This window comes from Oryctolagus cuniculus, chromosome 11, assembly GCF_964237555.1.
Source record: "Oryctolagus cuniculus chromosome 11, mOryCun1.1, whole genome shotgun sequence".
NCBI classification, from domain to species: domain Eukaryota; kingdom Metazoa; phylum Chordata; class Mammalia; order Lagomorpha; family Leporidae; genus Oryctolagus; species Oryctolagus cuniculus.
Window position 1 is genome coordinate 121084979 of NC_091442.1, and position 26390 is coordinate 121111368.

Sequence of the window (26390 nt, forward strand, 5' to 3'; positions counted from 1 at the left end):
GGCCGGCTCGGGTGGCGCCCCATCTGGAGGACAGCCCCTCCTCCAGCCGTTCTCCGGCATCCCACGTGCCGGCAGGGCAGTGGCAGGAAGACGGAGCCCGTGCAGCCGTCTCATTGGCTGGCTCTTCCCAAGCCCTGGTTGCCAGGAGTGATGGAAAGAGGTGAAAGTCAGCACTCCCACTGGAGAGGAATTCTGTGTTTCCGAGGCTTATGTAATCCCAAGGGTTTGATCTGCCAACGTGAAACTTAGGTTTTCTTGTTAGCTTCTTTTCCTGCAAGATTTATTTTGTTATTTTTTGAAAGAGTGACACAGAGTGAGCTAGCACGACCTTCCATTCGCTCGTTCACCTGTGACGGCCAAATCTTGTCCAGGCTGAAGGCAGCGCCCGGAAGTCCATCCGGGCCCCCTACATGGGTGGCAGAGGCCCAGGTGCGTCGCGCTCTCTGGCTCACTGGCAGGAAGCTGGGCTGGAAGCGGAGCAGCCGGGACTCAGCCGGCACTTTGACATGGAATGCCGGCGTCACCCGCACTCGCTTCACCTGCTGCACCGCAGTGCTGGCCGCGGATGGCTGCTTTTGTTGAGTGAATGTCTGTGCGGCCCCTCCGCCTGCCTCCCCATCCACCTCCCGTGCAGCTGTCCTGGGCCGTGGGCGGGGGTTCTGATGATATCCTGACCAGAGGCCTCGCCGTGCACCTGGACTCGGGCGATGGCCTCAGTCCTTGGTGTCGGGAGGGTTCGGCCCTGAGCGGGCTTTGGGGGTGCAGGGCTGGGGCCCTGAGAAGGTCCTGTGGCTGGTGCTGCTGGCCCTTGGGGTCGGGGCTTCTCCTTGGGATCCAGGCAGGTGTGGGCCTGGGCTGAGGCCCCGGGTGGTCCAGAGACGTCCTCAGGTGGGCAGAGCTCACACGTGTACCTGGTGCCCTCCTCACCTCTGCTTGGAGGCTTGGGTAGGAGGAGGTGGGACTGGGCCTGACCAGGGCAGCCTGGCCCGAGAAAACTGCCAACACTCTGGGGTTTGTCCGGGACAAGGCCCGGCTCTGGTGACCGACTCGGGCCAGGGGCCTTGTGTGTCCTGCAGTAGCCTCTGTACCTGTTTGTGTGTGGCCGTGTCCCCCTCGCCCCCCGCCCTTCCTTCCCTCTCTGAGGCCACTGCTCAGGAGCTCCCGATAGCTCGGGCGTCCTGGGGCAGACCTGGACCCTCCCCTCACCCGCCGCACAGGTGCAGAGTCCCCGCAGGGCTCCGAGGCCACCTGGGGTCAGCACGTGGAGCTGACCGCTGATGGTGGGAAGTGGGACCTGCGTTTTTGCCGCTGTCACTGCTGCTGGCCAGGCTCATTCTCAGTCCTGGGCACCACTCAGGTCGCCTTCTACCAGCCCAGGGCCCGGCTGTCCTTTTACAGCTGGGGGGCACTGAGATGCGGTCACTCAGCCACGGCAGCCGGGGTCTGGCTCCGGCTACTTCTCCCACCCACCACGGTCCTCTGTGTACTTGGGCTGCTGCGGCTCGAGCCCCACGTGGTACTGGAGGCCCAGTGAGGACTCAGAAGCAAACCCGGGTGCCAGGCAGAGGAGCCCGTCCCCACTGTGTGCCCCCAGGTGCGGTGACTTAACCTGGGCACAGGTGACTTGGTGGTGGCTAGCAGGCTGTGTGGACAGAGGGGATGGCCCAGGCAGAGCGCTCGGGGCCGGGGGCGTCTCTTGGTGTTGTGGGGATGAGAGCCCCAGTAGCAGGTTGGGGGTGGTAGGTGGTCTCCAGGAAAGTGCGGCCCAGCTGTGTGGGGGAGGAGTGGGTGTGCCGAGTCTTCAGCCTTGTTGGATCTTCTGCTGAATCGGTAGCAGGTTGCTGCGGTGAAGGGGGGTGGGTGGGATTTGGGCAGTGGGACTTGGTGGTGTGCGTTAGCTCCCTCTCCCTGCCTCACCCCTACCTGGTGTGAGGACGGCAGCACTGCTCCCTCCCTGGCTGTGGGCGCTCGGGGCAGAGCAGTGTGGAGCCAGCTTGAAACCGTTTTGCTTATTAATATTTCCAAAATGAATCAACTGTGTGGGCTCTTGCCACGGATTCAGAGCAGAATTCTGAACACTGGCTAAACAGACCAGGCAGCATGGTAGGCTTAAGGATTTTACTCAGGGAGAGAAATGCATAGGAGAGTGAAGGCTCTATCTAAGAAAGAAAGGTCTAGAAATTAAATTGAAGGGCCAGCGCTATGGTGTAGTGGGTAAGGCCACTGCCTGCAGTGCCAGCATCCCATATGGGCACCGGTTCAAGTCCCAGCTGCTCCACTTCCGATCCAGCTCCCTGCTATGGCCTGGGAAAGCAGTGGAGGGTGGCCCAAGTCCTTGGGTCCCTGCACCCGTGTAGGAGACCTGGAGGAGGCTCCTGGCTTCTGGCTTTGGATTGGCCCAGCTCTGGCCATTGTGGCCAATTGGAGAGTGAACCATCGGATGGAAGACCCCTCTCTTGCTCGCTCTCTTGTGCCCCCCACCCCGTGTAACTCCGACTTCCAAATAAATAAATGAGTCTCTAAAAAAATTGATTTGGGATCCATACTAAGCAGAGGGCAGGCCAAGAGCCACATGCAGCGGGCGCCCGGAGGCCCCATGCCCCGAAGGCGAGGGACAACAGGAGAAGCAAAGGGCAATGAGGGCAGGGCCTGGGTTCCAGGCCTTTCCTCCACCTCCGGAGGGGCGTGGTTACACAAGTGGGGTCGTAGGGGGATGGGATCACACAGGGGCGTGGGAGGATGTGGTCTTCCAGCTCACAAACCTGCCCGCCTCTGTCAAGCCCATGCTGGGTTCTAAGCGCTGATGTTTTGTTGTGAGCTGGGTAGTAATAAAAAGGAGAGTGTGGGGGTCCCCGCGCTGATGTCCGGCTGTGACTCCTGACCCCAGCTTTCGGCCTGCATAGACCCCGAGTACCACGCGGGAGGCCTGGGCTGCGTCCCCAGACCCAGGCTTTGGCCCCCGCCCTGGCTGCTGAGCTTCTGGGGAGGGAACCATTAGGTGGGAACTTGCTCTCTCCCTGCCTGTCAAATGAGAGGACATGAATACAACCAGGGAAGTCGGACTGAAGACAAGTTCTTGGAACTGACCGCCATTGGGGGGGCTCCGGAGGCTGGCTTCTGGGCCACGGGGACACCACACCAGGGGATGCTGGCCACTGGCCAGGGCGGGATATTTACACGCAGGGGATGGGCGGGGGTCACCAACCAGGGCTCCCCTCTTGCTTTGTTGGTTGTTGAGGCTTAGGGAGAGCAGCGGGAGGACGTTCTCGGAGCTCCCTACGGCAGCCAGCGCGGAAGGACACAAGGACCTGTTTCCTTTTTCACCGTAGCAGCCGCGCCAGCGGGGGCCACGCTGGGTTGTCAGGCGCAGCCGAGGGTGAGTGGGTGCGGGAGTCCGGTGGAACTGTGGGCTCTTGTGAATCTGCACTGGGGAGCAGTGCTGTTTTCTTGTGTTTCCTGCACTCTGTCGTAAGCGTGGCTGCTGCCTGTGTCAGTGAACTGATGATACCTTAGGTGTTGCTGTTAAACAGTGACCTGCCCCTCCCCGAGGCCCCGGGCAGGAAGTGGAGGCCCTTCCAGGCCATCTGGTGATGGGGTCAGGGCGCCTGCCAAGACCCAGGCTTGCCGCGGGCCCCCCGGGCAGCTCTCCTGTTGGCCTCTGGGCTTCGGCCTGACCCTTGCTGGACCCAAGCCCCAGAGGTGTTTCCTCAAGGGAAGAGAGTCCGGCTGCCTCCTGGAGAGAGACCGGGTGCTGGCTGGTCCTCGGCGCTGAACTCCCCGTGAGTTTTTGCCTGTCTGGGAGCTGGCCTGGGGCAGGGCCCCCTCGAGGGCCCACTCTGGACAGACTTCGCTGTGCTGAGTTCCCTGCCAGGGGAAGCTGCCCAGCGTGGCTGGGGCAGCCCGAGCGGCCGTGGGCTCTTGGTGGCGCTCCAGGCTCTGGGTAGGATCCCCCACTCTCTGAACCCAGCTCCCCGTGCCTCACCGTTCTCTGCTGATGCAGGCCCCTCGGGGCCAGGGCCTGGGGTCTCACCTGGAGCTCTGAGCTCCAGCCAGAGCCAGCCCTGCCCTCCTCAGGCAGCCCAGGGGAGTGGGTGGGCAGAGGCACAAGCCCCCAGAGAGGGAGGTTCTGAGGACCTCAGTCGAAGCCTCCCACCCCCCAGCAGGATGGTGGGTTGAGGGGAGGGGCCGCTTGGAGGCGAAGGAGCTGTGTTGGGGACATCTCAGAAGCTAGTGTGTTGGCGGGTGCCGCGGCTCACTAGGCTAATCCTCCGCCTGCAGCGCCGGCACACCGGGTTCTAGTCCCGGTCGGGTCGCCGGATTCTGTCCTGGGTGCTCCTCTTCCAGTCCAGCTCTCTGCTGTGGCCAGGGAGTGCAGTGGAGGATGGCCCAAGTCCTTGGGTCCTGTACCTGCATGGGAGACCAGGAGAAGTACCTGGCTCCTGGCTTTGGATTGGTGCAGTGCGCCTGCCATAGCGGCCATATAGGGGGTGAATCAATGGAGGGAAGACCTTTCTCTGTCTCTCACTGTCTAACTCTGCCTGTCTAACTCTGCCTGTCAAAAAAAAAAAAAAAAAAAAAAAAAAAAAAGCCAGCAGGTGGGGCCATCGCAGGAGCAGCTGTGGCTGGTGCCCCCCGGGATGAGTGGGGGGGGGGCTCTGGAGCAGGGCGGGTGCGAGAGTGCACTGATGCTGGGTGTGCTGCGGCCGGCGCTGGCACCGGGGTGGCGTGGCGTGGAGTAAGGAAGGACGTGGTACGGGGCCCCTGGAGCTTCTGGCTCTAGAAGCCGCCACGGCAGTGCCGTCACGTGGGAGGGCAGATTGTGACGGTCCCGAGAGGAGCCATGTGGGCGCCAAGCTGAGTCAGCGGGGCTTCTGGGGTCCCCCGACTGCTGGGCCCGGCCCCAGCCATGGATCCGAGGGGAGGGAGGCAGCTCCCCCAGAGCCTCGGGTTTGGGGAATCCCCCAGGTCATCCGTGCTTGTCCTGAGCAGGGGGCCAGGGCCACACTGGAGCCCGCTGCCTGACGATGGCCTGGGAGCCATGTGTGTCTTCAGGCCGTGGGCAGTTGAGGGGTGCAGCGCGTGACTCCAGGTGTGTGTGGGGGGGTGTTGGTTAGAACCAGGCCTCCTGTGCGCTGTGCGTGGCCTCAGCCCAGGGCCAGGTGTGTCCCCTGAGCTGGGGCAGAGGGGCCGGCTTCCCCGGCCGGCTTCCCCGGCCAGCTTCCCCGGCCGGCTTCCCCGGCCGCCTCCGTGAGTCTCCAGAGAGTTGCTCGGTAGCTGGGCTGCCATCTCCTGGGAGACAGACTCTGCTTCTCCCGGGACCGGTAAGAGTGCCGCTGGCAGCCAGGAGGTGGGGGCGCTCCTGGGGGGCCTCCTGGAACTCTGAAAGGGGCTTTTGCGGGGCGGGGTATGGATGGACGGCGGCTCAGGGAACGCTCAGGGCCAGGACTGCTCCCCCCCACTCTGGGCTGGGGCGGGGGCCAAACTCCTTTGTGGCTTCCAGGCCCAGGGCTCTCAGACACTGCCTCCTTTGTGCCCGGAGCGATTCAGTGGGTTTCTAAAGCAGTGCGCTGGGCTGGATTCTGTCCCGGTGCAGAGGGGCCTGGGGCCTGGGGCCTGGCTGGACGCTGCCTGCTCTGCTCAGGCCCCAGGCCGCAGGTGCCGCCCCCTGAGCTCCTGGGGGCACGTGGCCACCGTCCGGAGCAGGCCTGGCCCTGGAGCAGGGGCTGGAGTAGCCGCAGCTGAGGGGCGTCGGCCAGCGCAGCGTCCACGAGGAGGTATGGAGGAGGGGTCCCCTCTGCGGGCCAGAGCTGGTCCTCTAGAGCCCCCTCCTGAAAGGGGTGCTCCCTTGTGCAGCCCACTGCTCAGCCCAGACCTAGGACAGCCCCGAGGGGTCCTGTGAGGAGGGTCCAGCCACCTGAGAGGGCGGGCCTTGTGGGCAGTGGGGGATGGGCAGCTGGGAGTTGGGGAGCTGGAAGGGGTTGACCTGGGCCTGGTGGGAAAAGCTTCCTTTGGGGGGTCATGCCTGTCACCCAGATCCGGCCGTCTTTTGGTGTCCCCAGATCTGCACGTACCTGCAGCCTGCCTGTGCGGCGCTACTTGGGGGTCCCCTCTGTAGAGGTGCTGAGCCGAGGTGGTCCTGGCTTAGGCGGTGCAGGGGTGTGGACGTGGGCATGGGCGGCGTCCTTCCCTGAGTGCCCGGGGTGGCTGTCCCCGGTCGGCTCGTGGTTGCAGACGGCAGTGTGAAGGCTGCCCCTTCTGAGGAGCCCCAGGAGGAGGGTGGTGGGGCCCCCGGGCCCCCTTGCTCCTGTGGGCTGTGTCTGGGCACTGAGCCCGCGGTGGGAGGACGGGCCCCGGTGGGCAGTGGGTGCCGCGGCCGGGGCGCACGCTGCATTCTGATGGTGGCAGCTGGACGCTTGGTGCCTTTGTCTCTGTTCTCCTGGAGCTGAATGCCAAAGGCAGGCCCAGGGGAGGCGACAGTCCCTGGCCGGGAGGAGCCGACTGCCCAGAGCCCTGTGAGGAGCCCGGGCAGCCTCGGGCCCTGCCCAGGCCCCGGCTTCGCAGAGGCTGCTCCAGGGAGGGGAACCCCGGGCACCTAGAGAAGTGAGGAGGAGGTTTTGTGCGGCCGCCCTTCCTCCTCTTGGTGTGTGCTGCTTTTCCCCGTGAAGAAGGCAGTAGGAATGGGGTGCAGCGGGCTGGGGGTGGGTGCTGGCCGAGCGCAGAGCTGAGTTTTCCGAGGCGAAGGCTCAGAGGTGGAGGACGTGTTAATGCCACGGAGCTGGGCCCTTCAACACGGCTCAGCAGCTCCGCTCTGCGTTGTGTGTATTCTACCATAATACAGACTTGGGTGGGGCGTCGAGGCCCCCGGTCTGGGCGTGCAGGGGCCTCCGCACACGTGTTTGCACAACGGGGAGTAGCATTTGGTGATGTCCCCAGCCTTCGCCGAGCCGCCGACCCATGTGAGGCCCCTGTGGTGTTCCCGGCTGCCCGGCCCTCCCCGACTTGGACCAGGGCGGATGTTGGCCGCCCCTGGGGTGCGCCCTGGGGTGAAGGGAGGGCCCCTGTGTCCCGGCCCTCCCGCCTCCTGCCTCCTCACTCAGCTCCGTTTCCATTGCGTGAACTGGAAGGTTCCTGCACGCGATAGTGCGATTTATTTTCAGTTTACTCAGGCGTCTCGGCACAGGTACTGCTCCTGCCCTCCTGCTGGCCACCTGTGTGCCCTGCTGCCTGTGTGGTTTGTTCTTTCTAACGAGCGCAAGTTGTTAGCGTCGTGGGCTTGTCCTGCTGGGCTTTGCTCTGCTTTGTGATGTTCTTGTCTCTCGCTGTGGACTCCTGCTTCTCCCCTGGGACTCGCGCAGTGCCCAGTTCTGCTTTTTCCTGGTTCATGGTGGGCGGCGTCTTCTCCCTGGGCCCCCGCCCTGGGAGCTGTGGACAGCTGCCTCCCCGTGTGCCCACTCCTGGGGCCCCAGGGGACGCGGGGTGTTGGCACCTCTGCGCTTTGCACCGGGGCCAGCGACAGGTCGCGTGTCTTCAGGTGTCCCCCGTGTGACGGCTGGGGCCCGGCGTTGATGAAAGCAGGGAGCAGCAGTCGGGAGGCGGGGCCCCAAGGGAGGAGGTACCCAGGTCACTGTTGCACCAAGTGGCACCAAGAAGAGTGTCTTGCTCTTTGATTGGCTGGTTTAGAGGATGACAGGCGGTGGGTGTTGACACTTCTGATGGTCTGTGAGGGTGTGGGGACACATGGGGACGGCCACCAGCCAGGGGTTGGGTAGAGAAATTGTGCAGTCAACAGCGTCGGGCGGGGACGGGCTTCGGGGCTTGTCTCCGACGGACAGGGGTCCTGCACTCGTCTTCGTGACGGAGCCCCAGGAGCGGGCAGGCGTCTTCCCCGCTCTTGCAGGAACCCAGCCCCTGTCTCGCTTCAGCAAGGCGCCCGGCCTCCCCTGCCACGCTGCCTCCTCGCTGCCCGTGGCTCGGAGCAGGTTCCACCACGTCCCGAGCAGGCCGTGGGCTGCCTGCTGTTCCAGGGGCCCGCTGCCGCAGCCACACCAGTCGGGCGGGAGGGCCGTGGGGCTGTCATTTAGGGGTCACTGTCCCTGCCCACACTGCCCCTCTTCCCACCTCCACCTCTGGGCCTCCCGGGAGATGGCCCAGCCCAGCCCGGCTCTCCGCCCTCCCGCTGTGAGTGAGAAGGCCCCTCAGCCGCCTGGGGTCAGGCTCTCCTCGGCTCTGCCATCTCAAACCCCCAGGGTGCTTTAGCCTTGTTGGGGTCCCCCCCCGCTTCAGGGTGGAAACCCTGGCTCAGGGCGGAGGGGCTGGTGGCAGAAGGCCAGGGGTGTCGGGGACACCCCAGTGCACATCCCTGCCTCGGTGCCCACATGTGTGTCCCCACACTGGGCCCTTGCCCTGGGTGCTGGGGGGGGTCCAGGCCTGTACTGCCTGGGGGTTTCTGATGCAGCCTGTCCCTGGGGAGGCTTCTTGGAGGAGGCGAGGCCTGAGCCAAGTCTGCAGGCCGAGCCATGGGCTGTGAGCAGGACGGTGTCTCAGGCAGAGTCCCCGGGGGACAGCCTGGTGGGGGCGTGGTGAGGCCGGGTTCCACTGGGACCCGCAGGGCAGCCGTCGGGGCAGCCCCAGTGTGGACCCCCTGGCGGTTTCCAGGCCTGGGCCCCCGTCCCCGGCAGTGCGTGCAGCCGTCCTTGACAGCTTGTTGGGAGAATGTGGGGCAGGGTGGGGGCGGGTCTAGCCTTCTTTCTCACTGCCGGCTGTGGGGAGGCAGAGGCTGGGCTGTGTGCCCGGCAGGAGCACCCCGATGGGGGCGTGGGAGGAAGGGCAGTGGCGGGAGGAGCTCTGGGGCTGGTGGGCGCCAGGTGGGGTCTCCGCGTGCAGAGCCGGCGCGGGCGCCTGACCAGGTCCCTCCTTCCCTTCCAGGGACCCCGCCCGTCATGTTAAGGTAAAGCAGCGGGGCTCGGTGCTGACCATGCTAAGGAGGCTGGACAAGATCAGGTTCAGAGGTCACAAGAGAGACGACTTCCTCGATCTGGCCGAGTCTCCCAATGCCTCAGACACCGAATGCGGAGACGAGGTCCCCCTGAAGGTCCCGCGGACCTCGCCCCGGGACGGCGAGGAGCTCCGGGACCCTGTGAGTACCGGCTCTGGCTGGCGGGCTGGGCTGGGCAGACGCAGCTGCGGGCCTGCTCGCCCCTCCTCTGGTCCTGCTGCCTGCCCTCGCCCGCCCCGCCCCCGGGTCTCCCTGGCCGCAGCCTCTGCCCTGCCCGGGGTTCATCTAGTGCCTGCGTTTTGCCTCACTCCCTGGTTTTCTGTGGCTGGCGCGGAAGTGGCCGCAGGTAGCATGCCGTCTGGGAGCTTCTGGCTCCCGTCTGGCTGTGCCAGGGTGCGGGTCACCAACCCGGGTGGCCGGCTGGGCCCTCCTGCCTGCGGTGGCAGCAGAGGCCCGCTGAGCACCTGCGGCTCCGACGGGACTGAAGCATGGGTGGGCCGTGGCCCCTGCCCCGCCAGGTGTGGCCCCTGGGCTCACTGTTGTGGGCACACCTACCCCAGGCTTCCCCACTGCCTTCTCTAAGCCATCGCATGCCAGGTGTGGGCGACCCGCCCTGCTGTTTGCTCTCCCAGCCCCCGAGCCAGGCCGTGAGTGCCGTCCTTCCTGTGTGTCTGCGCCTGGCCGGAATTAATAATTCACTGCACGGCCGCTCGCCCCAGGTGGTGGGTGCTGGGCTCCTGCACCTGCTGTGCCGCCCTGCAGTGGTGTGGTCTGGTGACAGCCTACGGACTGAGTGTGCTGTGGCTGCCGTGGCGCTTCGGGAATCCCCACACGTGGGCAGCTCTGAGCTCCGCAGCGAGTGGTGACTGGGGTCCCACAGAGAGGCCGAAGCTGGGCTGTCCTGGCTTCCACTCCATCTGTCCGTCCGTCCATCTATAACAGGGCAGCCACTATCTAGGTGGAGGCCGAGGTTGGGCCTGGAGCCGGCCCTCCCATCTGGGTGTGATGTGTCTGAGGGGGCGGGGGCCCACCCACCCTGGCTTCCCTGGGCTCCTGAGAACAAGTCCTGTGGAGGCTGAGCGGCCGGAGCTGGCCCCAGGTCTGCCCGCCTATGTGCCTTGGCCCTGCTAGGGCAGCCCCCACGTGTGGGCCTTGGGGTGCCCACAGCCCCAGGGCTCATTTTTAGGGTCTTACCCCCGTTGGGCAAATAAGAGGCTCGGGGGCCTTAGTCACACGTGAGGTCACGAGACGAGACAGTGGCAGAGCCAGATCCGGGTGTGGGGCTCCGGGGCCTGGCCTTCACTGTCCCCCTCTCCCCAGCCCACCAGGCTCTGGGGCTCCCCTCCGACACCTGCCCCGGTCACAGCCCTGTTAGGATTGGTGCCTGGAGTCAGTCACAGGGCCCTGCCTGGGAGCCCCTCCTGCCACACAGGAGAGGGGCTGAGCGTGGGGCAGCACACGCTGGCCTGGGCCGGGGCCTGGCCCTGTCTTCTCTGCCGGGGTGGGCCTGGCTGTGTGGGGACTGTTCCGGGCCCCGAGTGGGAGGAGCCGAGGCCACTGCCTTGTCAGCGGGGTGGGGGTGGGGGGTGGGGGGGTTCCTTTCTGCAGCAGCCCTTGAGGCAATGTCCAGGATCAGCCAGCAGCCGCCCCCGGGCAGGACGGGCTGCAGGCAGCTGGCCTGGGCTGGCCTGCACGCGTGTCTTCTGTCTGATGCGTGGTGGCACCAAGGGCTCCAGGTTGTCTGCGTGCTGCCTGCTGTGTCAGGCAGTTCCTGACGAACTCAGGACGTTGGTGGCCTGGGCCAGCCTGGGGCCAGCCTGGGGCCAGGCTCACCCTGCGCAGGGTCTGTGGTGGGTGGGGCGGGGACCAGGCTGCGGTGCCCGGCTGCGGCTTTGTGCTGTGCTCCTGCAGGAGCGCTGTGCGCAGGGCAAGTGCACTGATTATAACACACATTCTCCCGCAGGGACCCCCAGGGAGAAGCAGGTTGGGGGCGGGGATGGCAGGCACTTCCGGGGCCAGCAGGGTTGCCGAGGTCTCTCTCTGGTTCGGCGTTCATGGCCACCTGCCCCTCCACACAGGCCCGGGCTCTTGCGGGCCTGGTCTGCCCTGGCCAGGGCAGGTGGCGGGGTCTGACTCTGACGCAAGGGATGGAGAGAAACTTGCAGACAAGGGGGGATGGAGATGAGGAGAGGGGTGTGCCTGCCCCGGAACCAGACGAAGGAATGGGTGTGCCCAGGATGAGAGGGCCAGGTGGGGATGAGGAGGGTTCAGACAGGAGCCAGGTGCCAGCCAGGGTCCTCGGTCAGTGGCCTAGAGCTGCCCAGGGTATACAAGGGCAGGTGGGTTGGGGTGAACTGGTTGCAGGCAGCCTGAAATTTCTGTTTGGGATTAAAAAGAAAAAAAAAGTGGCGAGAGCAAGGTCCCAACCCAGCAGTGCCCCGCACCTGTACGCGCCACTGCCGCCACCTCCTGTCCAGTTGGGTCCCCAGCCCCTCACACTCGGTGTCCAGGAAGCCCCCCAGCTTCTGGCCGTCCTCTCTGGAAGACAAGGGCTGAGGACTGGGCCCTGTGTGGGAGCTGGGCTGTGGGTCAGGGCCTCGCAGGGTTCTGGGGAGGCTCTCCCCAGCCGTGTGGGGCAGTCTGTCCTGGCTGTGTTGGAGCCGCCTTCGCGGATGCTCAGGCCTGAGGCCTGCCTGGGCCCGTGTGGCCTGGCTCCTGGGACCCAGACCAGGCCTTCCCAGAGCCTCTCCTCCTGGGTGGACGCTTGTGGACTCCTGGACCCCCATCATCTAGAACAGGTGCTCTGGCTAGTTTTCCTTGGTCAAGGTAGGCCGGGCACAGGGAACTGCCCTGTCTTTGTCCCACCCGCTGGTCTCTGTGCCACCCTGCCTGGCTCACAGCCTGGCCCCTGTCCCCTGGGAGCCAGAGCTGCTGACACTTGGGACCAGGTCAGGGCGCAGAGGGTGTGGCCCAGAAGCCTCGGCTGCCTCTGTCAGCCGCCCCTTCCCTGGCTGTGCTCAGGGCAAAGGGAGCGGCATGGCCCCTGTGTGCCAGTCCCGGCCAGGTCAGCAGCGGGATGCAGCCGTGGGGCTCAGCAGGCCTGGCTGTGCCGGGTGGAGCCTGTCTCCTTTTCCTCCAGTCAGCAGGATGTGCCCAGCCCCCAGGCTCGCGGCACGGGCAGTGGCTGCCTGTAACTGGAGCCTGCCCTTGGCTCGCGGGGATGGGGCTGTGGTTTAATTAGCCCTCCACGGAGCCGGGAAGTCGAGGCCCGGCTGGAGTTTATGGGAAGTCGGCTCTGCAAGGCCTCTGAGGACGTTCGTGCTGCCTGAGGCCCCCAGGTGGCCTGATGTGGGTGGGCCCAGCCTCTGCCTTGTCCGCGGGTGCGAGCTGGTGCCGGGTGGGACCCTCAGCCCAGCAGCCCGTGGTGCCATCCTCATGTCCTAGAGGCCAAAGCTTCTCTCCCCAGGCCTTCTCGTGCCCTCTGCAGAGCTGAGCGTGGACCTGGGGTGCCCCGGCCACTTCCTCTGAGGGCCTGCTGTTTCTCTTCCAGGCTGGTCCAGGGACTCTCATCATGGCCTCAGGTGTCCAGGACTTTAACCGGACGGAGTTTGATCGGCTGAACGAGATCAAAGGTCACTTGGAAATCGCCTTGCTGGAAAAGCACTTCCTGCGTGAGTGCCGCTCTGTGCTCGTGGAAGGATGGGCCGGGGTGGGGGCCTTGTGGCCGCGGCTGTGGGCTCAGGAGTGCCCACGTGGCCCCAGTCCGTGCCTCCCTGCTGCTGCCGCCTGCGCCCAGCCCAGCCTTTGCAAGAATAGAATGCTGTGTGGAAGTCCTGGTGGTGACGGCCAGGCTGGGTCATTTTCACGAGCTGGCCCAGAAATGACCAGAAGGAAGAATCTGACATTTGTATTTGCTCTGTTTATGGATCAAGGAGGGAGGAAGAGCAGTGGGACCTTGTCGTCCATTTGCCTGCACTGCGTGTTCCCTGCTTGTTGGGGTTTTAGTCTCTGGGCAGTGTGAATGGTGGAGAATGTTCTGGAAGCTCTGACCTCTGTGGACGCTCTCTCCTCCCCTGCATGTTTTGTGGATGGAGAAACTGAGGCACGGAGGGCTCACTCGAGTCGTCCTGCTGTTGGGCAGAGGCCCCTGCCTGGGGTCAAGTGGTCACAGCAGGCAGCCGAGGCCGGAGCTCCCTGACCCCGGGGGTGCGCACAACCCTGCCAGCTGCCAGGGCACTCTCACGGCTGATGCTGTGAGCGGTGGCTTTCCCCAGGAACCCAGCCCTGGAGCCGTCACTGCTCTGCTTTGAGGAGCAACGCCAGGCCTGAGGCAGGGGCAGCCCTCGGCCGTGAGCAGGGCTGAGGGCCCCACAGGCAGGCCACCTCCCCCGTGTGTCGCCCCTGCTCTGCCCCAGATGCCCCTGTGCCGGAAGCGTGTGGGCCTCGGTCACTGCACCTTTGCCAGTTGCGTCTTGCAGGCTGGGCCGGGGTCTCTGCTTCCTGGCCCGGGGCCTGCACGGGAAGCCCTTGGTGGAGGGGAGCAGCCGCGGGTGGGTGTGGGTTTCCCCTGCCAAGTACTGCTGGTGTCCCAGAGGGAGAGTCCTTGCCTCTCCGTTGGATGGACGGTGCAGGGACTGGGCCTTGCTCTTGGCCTCTTGCTGTGAGGTAGGGAGCGACAGCCACTTACCTGGGGCTTCCACCTGTTGGCCTGGTGTCGGGGGCCTGGCTGCCAGCGTCCGTGATTCCCTGGTGCTCAAGGGGTGGGCCCCAGGGCTCTGTCTGGTGACAACCTGGACAGCAGTAGTGAGCCGTGTGTGTGTGCGTGCGTGTGCACACGCATGTATGCAGTGGCAGTCGGAGTGTGTGTGCAGCAGCACTTCTGAGTGTGTATGGGCAGCAGCGGGTAACTGTTCACGTGTGTGGCCAGAATCCACGTATGCAGGAGTGCGTGTGGACGCGTGTGAGTGGTTAACCGTGCTGTGCATGCGTGTGCGCCTGGCCTGTGTTCTGAACGCCGGGGTCAGAGGCAGCGAGGACCCAGGCTGCTCAGGGTGCCTGGTGGTGCCTGCCGCCTGTGGCCGTGGCTGCTCTGAGCGCCTGCCATGCAGGGCTGTGGGGTTGCCAGGCCTCTGAAGGGACGAGGTGGCCGTCCCTGGGTGGCTGCTGTTGGGGGCTGGCCCTGGAGGTCGGTCTGGGCAGGCCCTGGGGAAGTCGGATTCCGTTTTGTGGGTCAGAGCAGTGAGTGGGCAGTTTCATGGTGCTGGATGAACCCCCAGAGCCAGGGTTGATCCGTGAAGGGGAGGGGCCTAGCGGGAGCCCCCGACAGGCGGGGGATGGGGAGGCTTCCAGGGCAGGAGTGGGCGGGTGCCTGCCACTCCTGCGCTCTGACCAAGCGGCACCTCAGGAGGAGAGATCCACAGGGCTGGCGGGATCTCGACAGGGAAGGCCTCTGTCCCTGCCGTGGGACATGGCTGCGGTGTCCTCGGCCGGCGCTCGTGACTGTCCCCAGGGTGCTTCAGGGAGTGAAACTGGGGGGTCCAGCTTGGGCAGCCGGGGGGTGGGGAGCCGTGTGGGCTGGGTCTCGGAGTTGGAGGGGGTTGAGTGTGAGGACGTAGGGCCGGGTTGGGGAGCTCACGGTCGGCTCTGCCTGCTGTCCTGTACCCCCGCCGCTCCCCCGCGGTAATTTGGAGCGAATCCCAGGCTGCGTTGGTTTTTTCCGTCTGTAAATAACGTCAGTGGGTGGCTCTGTGTTTGAAAGCCCAGGCGGCGAGTCCGGTGTCCCAGCTGGAGCCCTGCAGCTGTGCTCAGCTGTCGCCGGCGCCCGGCTTCCAGCCGCCCTGCCCTGAGGGTCTCTGTCCAGGCGTGCTGTCCAGCGCATGACCTCGGGCCCTGTCCTGAGACGTTGGGAAATGGTCATTCTCACTTCTGCTCGTTTCTCCGTGTAACGGCGGACGTGTTTCTGAAAGCCGGCTCGGCTGTGCCGACGGTTCCGTTACCCCCGGTGTGGTTCACCGAGGAAGGACTGGGCGCACGCTGGAGTTTGCCCCTTTATCTTCGAGTTTCCAGGGGCGGGGCTTTCTGCCCTGGGCATCCTGCAAAGTGACCGAGGAGGGGTTGGGCTTTCCCGAGTCTTTCGTTGTGGTGTCATCTTGAGACAGGTTTGAAGGGATTTGCTGTGTGCTAGTCACCGTGCCTCACGGAATCGGTGCCTGCACAGTCCTGCCTCTGGGCTTCTGGGTCCTTCCTCGGCCTTGGCCGCACCCACACAGTTCCTGTGCCGCGACTATGATTAACTCACGGCAAGCCAGGCCCACCCGCCGGAGGTGGCGTCAGAGGCTGCGTGCGGCTGCTGGTTGGCCATCCTGCCTGTGCCTGTTCCGTGGCAGGACTGGGGCACCTGGGGTTCACGCGGATAATTCATTTGGCGTCAGGCCCAGGACTCCTGGGTGTCTTCCCTGTGCTCGCTAGTCTCAGAACCCAGTGCCAGTGTGCTGTCCAGACGCAGGCTGACGTGCAGGGTCTGGGTTTGTTTCTGTTCGTGCGGGAGGTGCGTCCGCTGACAGGCGCCACTCACTGGTCTGAGCGTGGCTCTGCACGGGTTTCTCCAAGCCTCTCGGTGTCCGCGGGATGGGGTTGGCTCCGTTGCTTCTCTTAACTTTTGTTTTTAAGTTTTTTTTTTCTCCTTTAACTTTTTATTTTGACACAATTTCAGGAAAGTTGTAACAACAGTACAAAGAATTCTCATGTTTTTCATCCCAAGTATTCCTCAAAAGTTAAGTTTTTACTGCATTTATGTCTCTTTTCCACCTACATATCCATGCGTCCATCCATAACCCAGCAATCATCCACCCATCCACCCTCATCCCACGCACCCACCCAAACATCCGTCCGTCCCAGTGTCCGTCCGCCCTCCACCTCTCTGCACGCCCTCCACGTGTCTGTCCGGGCCTCCGTCCACCCCCCTGTCCATCTGCATGCTGCAGACACGATGGCCCTACCTGCTCTGCCGAGTATTTCCTAAAGGCAGAAGCGAAAGTGCCCCGCATCTGACCACTGCACCGTCACCCGAGGTGGCAGGCTGCTGTCTAGTCTGAGACCCTCCCCGGGCTCCCCGTCGTAGAAGGTTCCGGGCCGGGAGCGCCCCCTGGCTTTGTGTCCCTGGAGTCGGGGTTTGGGAAGAGGGCAGGGTGTGCTGGGGTTGTCCCGTGTCCTCACCAGGAGCCTCAGGTCACCCAGCTGTGCCAGGGGCGGTTGTCCTGGGTGCCTCACGCCGGGCACCTTATCCACCTTGTCATTTTGTCCCATTGCTCATGGTGTAGGGTTGGTTTTTATTTTTAATGATTTATTTACTTGAGAGGCAGAGCTACAGAGACAGAGGTCTAGCATCCGCTGGTTCACTCCCCAAGTGGCCTCAACTGCTGGAGCTGGGCTGATCTGAAGCCAGGAGCTTCTTCCGGGTCTCCCACACGGGTGCAGGGACCCAAGCTCTTGGGCCATCTTCCACTGCTTTCCCAGGCCACAGCAGAGAGCTGGATGGGAAGAGGAGCAGCCGGGACGTGAACCGGCGCCCATATGGGAAGCTGGCACTGCAGGCAGCGGCTTTACCCGCTACACCACAGCGCCAGCCCCGGCTATTTTTTAAATAAGTTTCTTCTCTCTCTCTGGAATTGGTTACCTGGTTCCCAAGTCGAGGCCACTCCAGCAAACTTGAGCTCCTCTGCCTGCCGCCCACCCCCACGCCGTTTTCCTTCCTCTTTCGCTGTGTCTTTCTACTGATTTTTTTTTTTTTTGCAGACGCATCAGTAGGGGTGCTCCTCAGTGTGTGTCTGCGTAAACCTGATTTGAAAATGTTGCAAACTGACAATGCATGGGATCCCGGCCAGTTCCCACACTGCCCAGCTCAGCGGCTGGCACCGGGAGGGTGCGGGTGGCTTCCCTGGCACCCGGGGGGCTGGCGAGAGCTGGGCTCCCAGCCGCTGCCCAGCACCCCCGGAGAGGGTCCTGTCGCACTCACCTGCCTCCTGGAAGATCCAGATTCTAGCTCTGAGCCGCGGTTTTAACTGCACGGTGATGTTTGCTCTTTGATTGCAAGGGCGGTGTTCTGACCTCTCCTCTCCTCGCTGTCTCCATCCCCGCCCCCGTCCTGGCCCTCACTGCGCAGTGGTGCGCGGGGACAATCCCGGCTGTTTGGCACCCACGTCGTCCGTGGTGTGGCTGTGGCCTGGTTTACTCGGCTGGGTCCCTGTGGGTGGACAGTTGCACTGTCGCCTGCCTTTTGCCATTAGAGATTGCCACATGCAGTTCTAGTGTTTTTTTTTATTTTTTTTTAAGATTTATTTATTTGAAAGGCAAAATTGCACAGAGGAGGAGAGGGAGGAACAGATCTTCATCCACCAAATGGCCGCTTCCACCAGGGCTGGGCCAGGAGCTTCATCGGGTCCCCCATGCGGCTGGCAGGGGCCCAAGCACCTGGGCTGCTTCTGCTGCCTTCCTAGGCAGGGAGCGGAACGGGAAGTGGAGCAGCTAGAACTTGAACCCGTGCCCATATAGGGATGCTGGTGTCGCAGGCGGTTCCTACCTGTGTGTCTGAGCGAGGATTAGGACAGAACTCATTTTATAGCCCGAGTGTGATGTCTTGGAGGCGGCGAGAGCTCCGTGAGCGGAGGAGTTTGCAGGAAAGCCGGGTGCCACTGGGGTTTTGTTGTATCACCTTGCTCGTTCTAGCATGTCTCAGCACCCGGTGCATACCGCGTGTGAGGGCTGGCGTTCTGTGGTCCCAGGGCTGTGGATGTGCCGGCTGTCACCGAACCCACTCTGGCAGGTTTGGCTGTCCCTGTGCCTCCAGCTCCGTGGGAGGGGCTGCGAGTGTGGGAGCTCGAGGGTGGGAGCCAGGCTTCTCGGGCTGGGCTGGGCTGGGCTGGGCTGGGCGCTCACCACCTTCCCCCCGCCCGTAAGGCACTGAGCTGGACCGTGCTGACATCCCGCTCTCCACAGTCGGGAGGAAATGGCCTGGAGTCATCAAATATTGACGAGCACAGATGTTGCTGGGCGAGAAGGGGACGTGGAAATGCGGTGCGGCCCGGCCGGGGGCGGGGCTGGAGTCTGAAAGCAGCCATCGATCACTGGACAGCCTCCGCATTTCCCTGTAGCCCCGGGGCGCGGCGGCTGCCCTGGCCTTTGGGTTCCGCGGTGCCTTTGGAGCCCATGGTGCCTGGCCGCCAGCGTGCACTTCCCGCGTTCCTGCCGGGGGCGGGCTCTGGAAGGGACGTGCACCAGGCTGGAAGCACGCACAGCCTCTGTGCGAGAGTAACTGATGTGGAAGTTGGATGTGGGGAGGAGGGTGCTTCTGGGAGCCGCGGGGGGCTGGGGGCTTCCTGGTTGCTGGGCTGTGCCTTGCAGAACCCCTCGCGTGCCCCAGCCCCTTCCTCCCGCGTCATGGAGCCTTGCAGGCACCTCCCTGGGTCAGCTGGAGGATGTCCGTCAGGATGCCAGGCCCGCCTCTGGGCCTCTGACACCCCCATGCCAGATACGGGTTCCTGTTGGGTGCGGCCGGGGTGGTTTCTGGACACAGGACTCGGGGAGGGGCCTGCAGCTGCCGTGACTCACTGGGGGTCAGTGTAGTGCTCACCCCATGGGGGCTTCCTCCAGGAAGCCGGTCAGGGAGGAGAGTGGGCGGGCAGGCTGGCGCCAAGGAACCGTCCTGTGCGTGCAAACCCCATGGAGAGGCCTTGAAGGCAGCGAAGTGTCCTGGTGGCCCACCTGGGCGATTTGGGGCGGGCAGGACCTTCCTCCTCCTCCTCGCCACCCGTGTCTCCTGGCAGCCAAAGGGTCTTGCACGCTGCCTGCTGCTGGAGCATCTGTCATTCACTGCTGGAGGCGGGACCAGGTTTGGGGTTGACCAGCCAGCATTCTGCCTGGGGTAAGGGGGCGGGGTCTGCTCTTCCTGTCTGTCTGGTGATGTAGAGCTGGACACTCCCCAGTCCAGAGACGGGGTGGTCTGGTCCTGTCCTCGGAGATGAGAGCCGGCAGTGGACACATGTGCCAGACCAGGGGAGGGGTGAGCAGAATTTGAAGACAGAAGCCAGCGAGGGGACCAGTCCAGGTCACACAGAACTTGTCTAGGGAAAGCCAGGATCGGCCCCTGAGAAAATAAGTGTCCCAAGGCCCTGACGTTCTCGTTTCTAGACTTCGGTGCACTGGTGAGATCTCCTTCATCGCTGATGTGTTTGGCTCTGAGAGTCAAGGGCCTTTGGGCAGGGCTGAGCTGACCCCCCCCCAGCCGAGCCCCTGGTTGCCCCATCCCCGCCGTCGCACGTCAGAGGAAATACTCACCCCGCATCCTGCTGGCGCTGGGCGCATCCTGCTGGCGCTGGGCCTCCTGCTGCTCCCAGTCCCGGGACGGGTGCTGTGCATGGCGACAGAGCCACATCCCACGGGAAGTGTTCAGTTGGGGGCCACGGCTCGGTCCCGTGACCCCCTCCACCATGGGCGCATCTGCAGCCTCCTGGGCCACGAGAGGGTGTGTGGTCAGAGGGGTTTCCTGGCGGGGAAGCCGCCCCGTCCTCTGCCCCGTCCCCACGGCCCCTGCTGTGCAAACCCCCTTTGCAGAGGCCAGGGCTCCCGTAGCGCGTGGGGAGAGCTGGGCCGCCCTCACCAGTGCCCGTGGCCCAGCTCGTGGGGGGCCTGCCTTGTCCACTGTGGTCTCTTTGCTGAGTGGACTCATCCGAGAGCACGTGAAGCGAGCTGTGAGCCCCGGCCGCTGGGTACTCGGGGCACGTCTGCGGGCAGTGGAGGGGTGCATCGGGAAGAGGTGGGTGGACCCCGATGGACGGGCCGTGGCCTTCTGCGGGTCCTTCTGGGCACCTGCCTGGGCCCCGGCTCTCCAGCGTGCCTCCTTTGCTGCCCTCCTTGCTGGTGCTTGGCCCCAGGCACGCACTTTGTCAGTGGGCTACACCACCGAGAGCCTCAAGCCTCAGTCCCACCTTGCCTAAGGGGGAGGCGGACTCCCTGCCTGCCCCCTCACTCTGCTGCTGGGGGAGAGGACTGGGGTCTGCAGGGGTCGGCTGCCGAGTGCTGGTTGGGTTGCAGGGTGGGTGATGGAACACGGGTTTCAAACGCATGCGTCCCCTGGGTCAGTACTGGGCGGGGGCCCCAGGGTCCACCCCCGGTGGTCAGGTGCTCCGAGCAGTCTCACGCTGCTGAGCGGAGAGCTGTGGCTTGAGCATGGTTTGTCCTGGGGACCCAGGGAGGAGCTTAATCCTCTAAGCTTTACTTTAATGGTATTAAGGGGGTGGTGTTTAGAAGCAGGGCCCCAGGGAGAGATCAGATGAGATTAGCCTGTGGGTGGGGCCTGTGACTGAGAAGAGACAGAGACCAGAGACCAGGGCCAGCGCCAAGGCAGCCCCTGCACTCCGGGCCTCCAGGGCCCTGGGCCCAAATCGGCCACTTTGTTGCTAGAGAGCCTTTCTCAGCTGTTTCATTGTGGGGCGAAAGCCATCCTGGGTGGAAACTGGCTGGAATCCTAGGGTCTTTTGTTTGTTTTTTCTTAAATGCATGGGAACAATTTGAATGCCCCGCATGTCCCCCCTGCCTCCACAGTCGCTGAAGTGCACCTGAGACCACAGCAGGACGCGCCCGCGTCCCTCGGCGGCCCGCCTCGTCGAGGTGGCGTGTTCCCGCCACCAGGCAGTGTGCAGTTGGTGACAGCGCCGTAAGCATGGCCTCTGTGTGCAGCAGTGAATGGGCCACCGTGAATTTCGGGGAGACACGCAGACAGAAGTTTACGATGAAAGCAAGTTCTTCCCAAGCACAGGGCGTCGCGGAGGGAGGCGGTGGACGGGTCCCTGACAGTGACCGCAGGCCTGGCGCTGTGTACCTGATCCGTCATCTTCCAGAAGGGTCTCCCGGTGACAGGAGGGGCGGATGAGGCTGGGAAGGTTCCAGAGGGGGAGGGGAGCGGCAGAGCTGGGGCTGCGGGGCCTCCAGGTGCTCCAGGTGTGCGGGCGGCCGCCGGGCCGGGCGGGAAGAAGCGTTATCTGAGGATTGTCACTTGATTTTTATTTTTGGCTGAGGCTGGGCCTGGTGAGCTGCGTGCCAAGAGGAGTTCCGCGTGAGCGTTCCACTTCTGCAGGTTTAAAAATAGCCGCGGAGCCGGTCTCCCTCCTCCCAGTAACTTCCCTTCGCGGAGGCCGGGGGCTGGGGGTGGGCACAGCCCGGGCGTGCGCTCCGCCTCCCCGGGTGCCGTGCCACGCCCGACCCCACTCCTGCTTTCAGGGCGGCCGTGGAAGCACTGTGGCCAGCACTCCCATGGACACGTGGGGCTGTGTGTGCGATCCGGACACCGCTTGTTCTGGGCCCCGAGCGCCCTGCTGGAAGTTCACCTGTTTGACCGATGGCTGCACACGCCCCCGTGGTGTGAGGGCCACTCTGGGCTCCCAGGTCGGCCCTGGGCCGCCTCCCTCTCACTCCCTGTCACTTCTGCCACCGAGCACTCTCCTGGGGGCCCGGCTGGCTCGGGGCTCGTCCCTGTGTCCAGCCTGGGACCCGTCGGCAGGCAGGTGTGGAGTAATGCGTCCTGACTGGATGCGTGCAGCTCTCCAGGACCGCAGGAGAGCGGCCGCAGCTTGTGAGCGCAGAGGGTCACACAGCCACCCGGTGCACCTGTGGGTGGCTCGGGGAACGTCCAGCCGGGCTCTGATGGTCAGGGGTTGGTGAGAGCACTCCTTATCAGGGCTGCCTCCCCTGTCTGGGCTGTCGCTGGAGGGTGCGGAGGGCGGTGCAAGGAGGGGGCTGGCTGGGACGTGGGAATGCCGGGGCCGGAAGTGCGCTGTGGGCCAGGTGGAAAGAAGGGAGCAGCCCAGCCCACTGGACTCCGAGGGCCGGGTCGGGGGTGGCCCTTCGACCTGCATGGATCTTGGGGAGAGCAGAGAGTGACCACTCTGTCCATGTCTAGACCAGAACCTGTGACTGTGAGGCCACAGGGGGCTTTGCAGTGTGAGTGTGGACTCTGTGACTCAGGCACGGAGCACGGGCACCGTGGTCCCAGCAGGTGCCTGATGGGAGGCGTGGGAGGGGAGCCCCATCCTCCATGTCCGTGAGCGGCTCGAGGTTGAGGAGGTCCTGTGCTGGGGTCTGAGGGAGCCCAGGGCCTTGGTGGGGCCACGGCCGGTTTCAGGGCCTGGGTTCAGCACTCCGGAGGTGGCTGGGGATGGTGACTGTGCCGTGCTCTCGGCTCTGGTGGGAGGGCTGCCTCCGCCCTGACGGCTCTGGGGTCTGTCTTCTGGATGCGAGCATGGGCCTTTCTCTGTAGCGGGGCATCTCCCTCAGGGAGGAGGACAAGCCGATGCCAGCACCCAGTCGCCTTCCTGCTGTGGACGGAGGTGTCCAGGCCCTCCCTGCAGCCGCCCCAAGTGTCCCGTGTGTGGATCTGGCTGCCTTTTCAGTCTGGGGCACACCCTTGGTCCTGCTGGGAGCCGTCTGCTCAGAGAACCGGTGGGAGAGGCACAGTCAGGGCCCCCAGCTGGGGCTCTGGACCAAGGTGTCACCAGGAGCAGGCGCAGAGCCTGGGAGGCTGTCTCTAGGCTGACCCGGGGCACGTGACAGGCTGTGTCCATGTCACCCGCCCTAGGGGCTGCACAGAGAACCCAGCCCAGCCTGGGCAGGTTCAGGGTAGAGGCACAGGCAGCCTGGGCCGTGGGGGTGCTGGGGTCGGGGCAGGGCTGAGGGGCGTTTGTCAGGGAGACCCAGGCCAGGAGCACCCTATACTCGCCTCCGCCCCCCAGGTAGGGTGCCAGCAAATAGGCACGGTGCCTCCTGTGGGCCTGGGGAAGGGGTCTGTGTCCGCGTCTGTCCCAGAGTTGGTAGCGGCTGCTGTGGCCCCGGCTCTGCCCTGTGACGGAGCTGGGCATGAGTGACACCTCAGCGGGGCGGTGTCAGTCTCCCACCTCCCTTTTCCCACGCCGTAAACTCGTCTTTACGGGGGGGACACAGGAGCGGCAGGGGGAGGAGCTCCTGGGCTCCGGGCCTCTGCCCAAGCCTGGCTCCCGAGCCAGCCGCGTGGAGCTGCTCGCTGAAGGTGGGCTGAGCGTGCCTGTGGAGTCTGGCGGGCAGTCGGTCCATCCCCTGGCCCTGGGCTGAGCCCCTGCTCCATGCCAGGCCGGCTGCTTTCAGGTTTTCTGGAGGGGGCCTGGAGGCCCAGGGCCGTGGCCCCTCTCGGAGGAGGTGCCCCGAGGTGATGGGTTCCTTGTGTGTGGGGAAGTGGCTGTCCCTACTGAAGAGCCCAGAACCAGGCAGGGCCCAGCGTCTGGGGTCACCCCTGGGGGCCACTATCTTGGATCTGCCCTTGGGGAAGCCCCGGGAGTTAATCCTGGCGGGGTGGTGCCCCCAACACTCGGGCACCTGATGAAGGTGGGCCGGGGGCTGCAGGTGGCCGCCTGCTGCAGGTCCCGTGGGCATCGGGGCTCGTGGACTGGCCTCTGTGCTCCCCAAATGTGCTGTGTGGACAAGGACTGTCACCCACAGGACCCCAAGGGCCTCGAGTCCTCTGGGGCGGGGCCCCAGGGCCCCCAGGATGAGGCTGAAGCTGACAGCTCCGTGTCTGGGTGGACACCCTTCTGGTGGCCGGGACTGCTGGCTTCCCACTGCAGGGCGTGGCTGCTCCCCTGCTGTGTCGTCCCCCATTCTCTCTGGCTTCTCCCTGGGCCTGGAGCAGACACGGTGGTGACGTGGGTCCTCCCTCCTGCACCTGCTGGGTCCCGGGAGGTCACACCTGCGAGCCCTTGTGCACCTGCGCTGTCTCCTGAGGACCGCACCCCTCTTTTCCCCTAAGCCTTGACCCACCTGCTCCGGCACGTCCGGGAAGGAGCCTGCTCAACTGCTACACCCGCGCGGCAGCTCCCAAGGCACCCACGGTCCCTGGGTGAGCGTGTGCCCAGCCCGTCTTTCTGGGCGGCTGTTCTTGGCCTCATCCTACCACCCTGTGCCCATGGGCGCCAAGGCCCGTGGGCTGGGAGGATCCACGGCCTGATGGAGCCTGTGGTGAGCACTGTGGTTCAGATCCCGGGAGGCGCCTCCCTGTGGGGTTGGCCTGGCGTCCCCGTCCCTTGGGGAGCATCTATGAGCCGGCCGCACCGCGGGCTGAGCTGAGGGTGGGAGCGGGCGGAGGCTGTGTGGGAGGGCCCCGGGCACTCCAAATATTTACTCAGTGAGGGGCCCGGCACTCAGCAAGGCTAAATATTTTCCGAAGAGCTTCCTGACCCCTGGCCTCTCCCTGGGTCCACCGCAGCTGTTCTCTGCCTGGACGGGGTCCCCTGCGGCTTGTGGGCAGCTGCTCCTGCAAGTCGGCGTGCACCTTGGCCTGTGCTGCGTGGTCTCGGGCTTGGCCCCGTGCCCTCAGGTCTGGTGAGGTGGCCAGGACAGGAAACGAAGCCGCTGTGGTCACCCCGAGCAGCCCCGTCCCCTTGAGAGCAAGGACCCCAAGCCAGGGAGGGTCTCACCCGGCCCGCCAGCAAGGGGCCGGCCCCTCCCGCAGGTGTCAGTGGTGATGAGACCCCGGCGAGTGTGGCTGTCTCTTCCGGGTTCCAGTTGGTGACGGGGTGGCCTGTGCAGCCGAGACCAGGCTGACCAGAACGTGCCTGGCACCTGGAACAGCCGCCACCTCGGAGCACAGCCAGGGCAACCCTGGGTGGGGACAGTTCTCAGGTGACCCCACCGTGTCCTCGTAGGCACCACTGCCGGCGAGCCAGGCTTGGTTCCACCTGCACCGGCCCCAGCCCCAGCCCCGACCCCGGCCCTGCCTGGTGTTTGCTCTGCAGGCTGCTGCCTGAGCCATGGGGCCTCTGTCACCTGGAGGAGGAGCCTTGGGGGCGCTGCCCATGGGCTCTGCCCGGGTCACCGTCGCCCTCTCGAGGTTGTGACGGGAGCATGGGGTGGTGGCCTGGGTCCTGGCCCTCAGCTGCCCCTACTCCCTGTGTTTCCTGTGTCCCCTCCAGGTCGCAGCGGTGGGGCTCAGAGCTGGGCTTCCCCTCCTGTCTGTGCCGGCACCAGTGCTTCCTGGGGGCTCCACCGGGAGCACCGGATCTGCTGCAGCTCCAGGCGCCGCTGGCTGGGGGTGTGTGGCTCCTGCCCGCGAGCAGGACACCTGTGGCCCAGGTGCTGCTGAGAGCTCACTGCTCCTGGCTGGGGTGAGAGGGCCCCCGGAAGGCACAGAACCCGAGCCCCGAGTAGGAGAGCTCTGTCCGCAGTGGCCTGTGGGCTCCTTAGGTGAAGCTCGGACGCTGTGGCTTTCCCTGTGGCCTAGGTGCCCCTCCCCACATCGCCTCCATGTCCGCTGCCCCTCATCTGCCCTGTGACACCTGCTCTGCTCCAGGGCTGCCTGTGGCCGTCTCCTTCCCCAGAGATCTGGCCTTGTGCAGGTCACTTCCATGTCCCAAGTGTCCAGAGTGCCTGGCACATGAGGCCACCTCGTGCTTGTCCTGGGGGTGGTCACTGAAGCCACGTGGCCGTGGGGCTGGATTTGGGTGCCTCCCGGGTCGAGGTGGGCTCAGTTGGAGACCAGGGCGGGGCCAGAGCAGGTGCTTGGGCATCTCACACTCTGGGCAGTGGCGTGGCCTGTGTGACCTGCTCGGGACAGTGCTGGGCCCCAGGTGACAAGAGTGGGGTGGGCAGAGGTGAGTACCCCGTGTGCCTGGGCTGTCTCTTAGGGTGGGGTGTGGAGAGCCCAGAGGGACTGGCTGCGATGGAGACCGCTCCTTCAGGGGGTCCAGGCCCCCGGCCCCACCTCCGTCCCCGTGCTGGCTCGGGCGGGTGTGTGACCCCTGGCTGCCTGAGCTGTCCACTGTGGAGCGGAGCTGGGTAGCCCTGCTGGGGGCAGAGGTCACTGCGCAGGCCTTTGAGGAGTGTGAGGGAGGGCAGAAGGGGGCGGCAGGCTCGTGGACAGGTGACCCAGCGTGCACTGGCGGGACCCAGGGAGGAGGGGCAGGACCCGCCCTGCCGTGCTGTGTGTGCACCTGGGAATTGGACCTGGCTGGCCTGCAGCCCCCGCCCCACCCCCATCCCCACCCCCTGCCCTTGGGAGCCTTGGTGGGGGGCCCCAGGTGGCCTTGACAGCTGTCCTGGCCCGCCCCCATCCTGCCCCTCCCCTGCACGGAGCCCAGGCCCTCCCCCGGCTCCTCCAGCAGGGGTCTGGCTCCTGTTTGCTTTCTGCTGTGATTTGGGGGTGTTGCCGGCAGGGCCTGTGTCCTGCTCTGGGGGCCAGGCTTGCCCGCGGGGTCCAGGTGCTGGGGCTGTTTGCTCCTGGGCACCCTCGCCTCTCACTCTGAGTCTGTAGGCGGGGTGGACGCACAGTGGACACACTCCCCTGGTCTGAGGGGGGCGTGGACGTGGAGTGGCCGCCTGG

At 65.0% G+C, this 26390-nt stretch overlaps 1 protein-coding gene across 8 annotated transcripts in view; it reads left to right on the plus strand.

Moving 5' to 3' along the window:
* Positions 1-26390, plus strand: part of GRAMD4 (GRAM domain containing 4) — a 71786-nt gene that overhangs the window by 26486 nt on the left and 18910 nt on the right. For 5 of the 8 annotated variants that reach the window (XM_070053056.1, XM_070053055.1, XM_051828127.2 and 2 more), the window contains exons 2-3: positions 8926-9136; positions 12546-12666. In XM_070053056.1, coding sequence (XP_069909157.1) covers positions 8926-9136; positions 12546-12666 — 332 coding nt within the window. Of the gene's footprint in view, positions 1-3355; positions 3377-5625; positions 5775-8925; positions 9137-12545; positions 12667-24004; positions 24032-24984; positions 25145-26390 lie in introns of those variants that run through there. The other 3 variants (XM_051828129.2, XM_051828130.2, XM_070053058.1) reach the window with 3 other exon arrangements.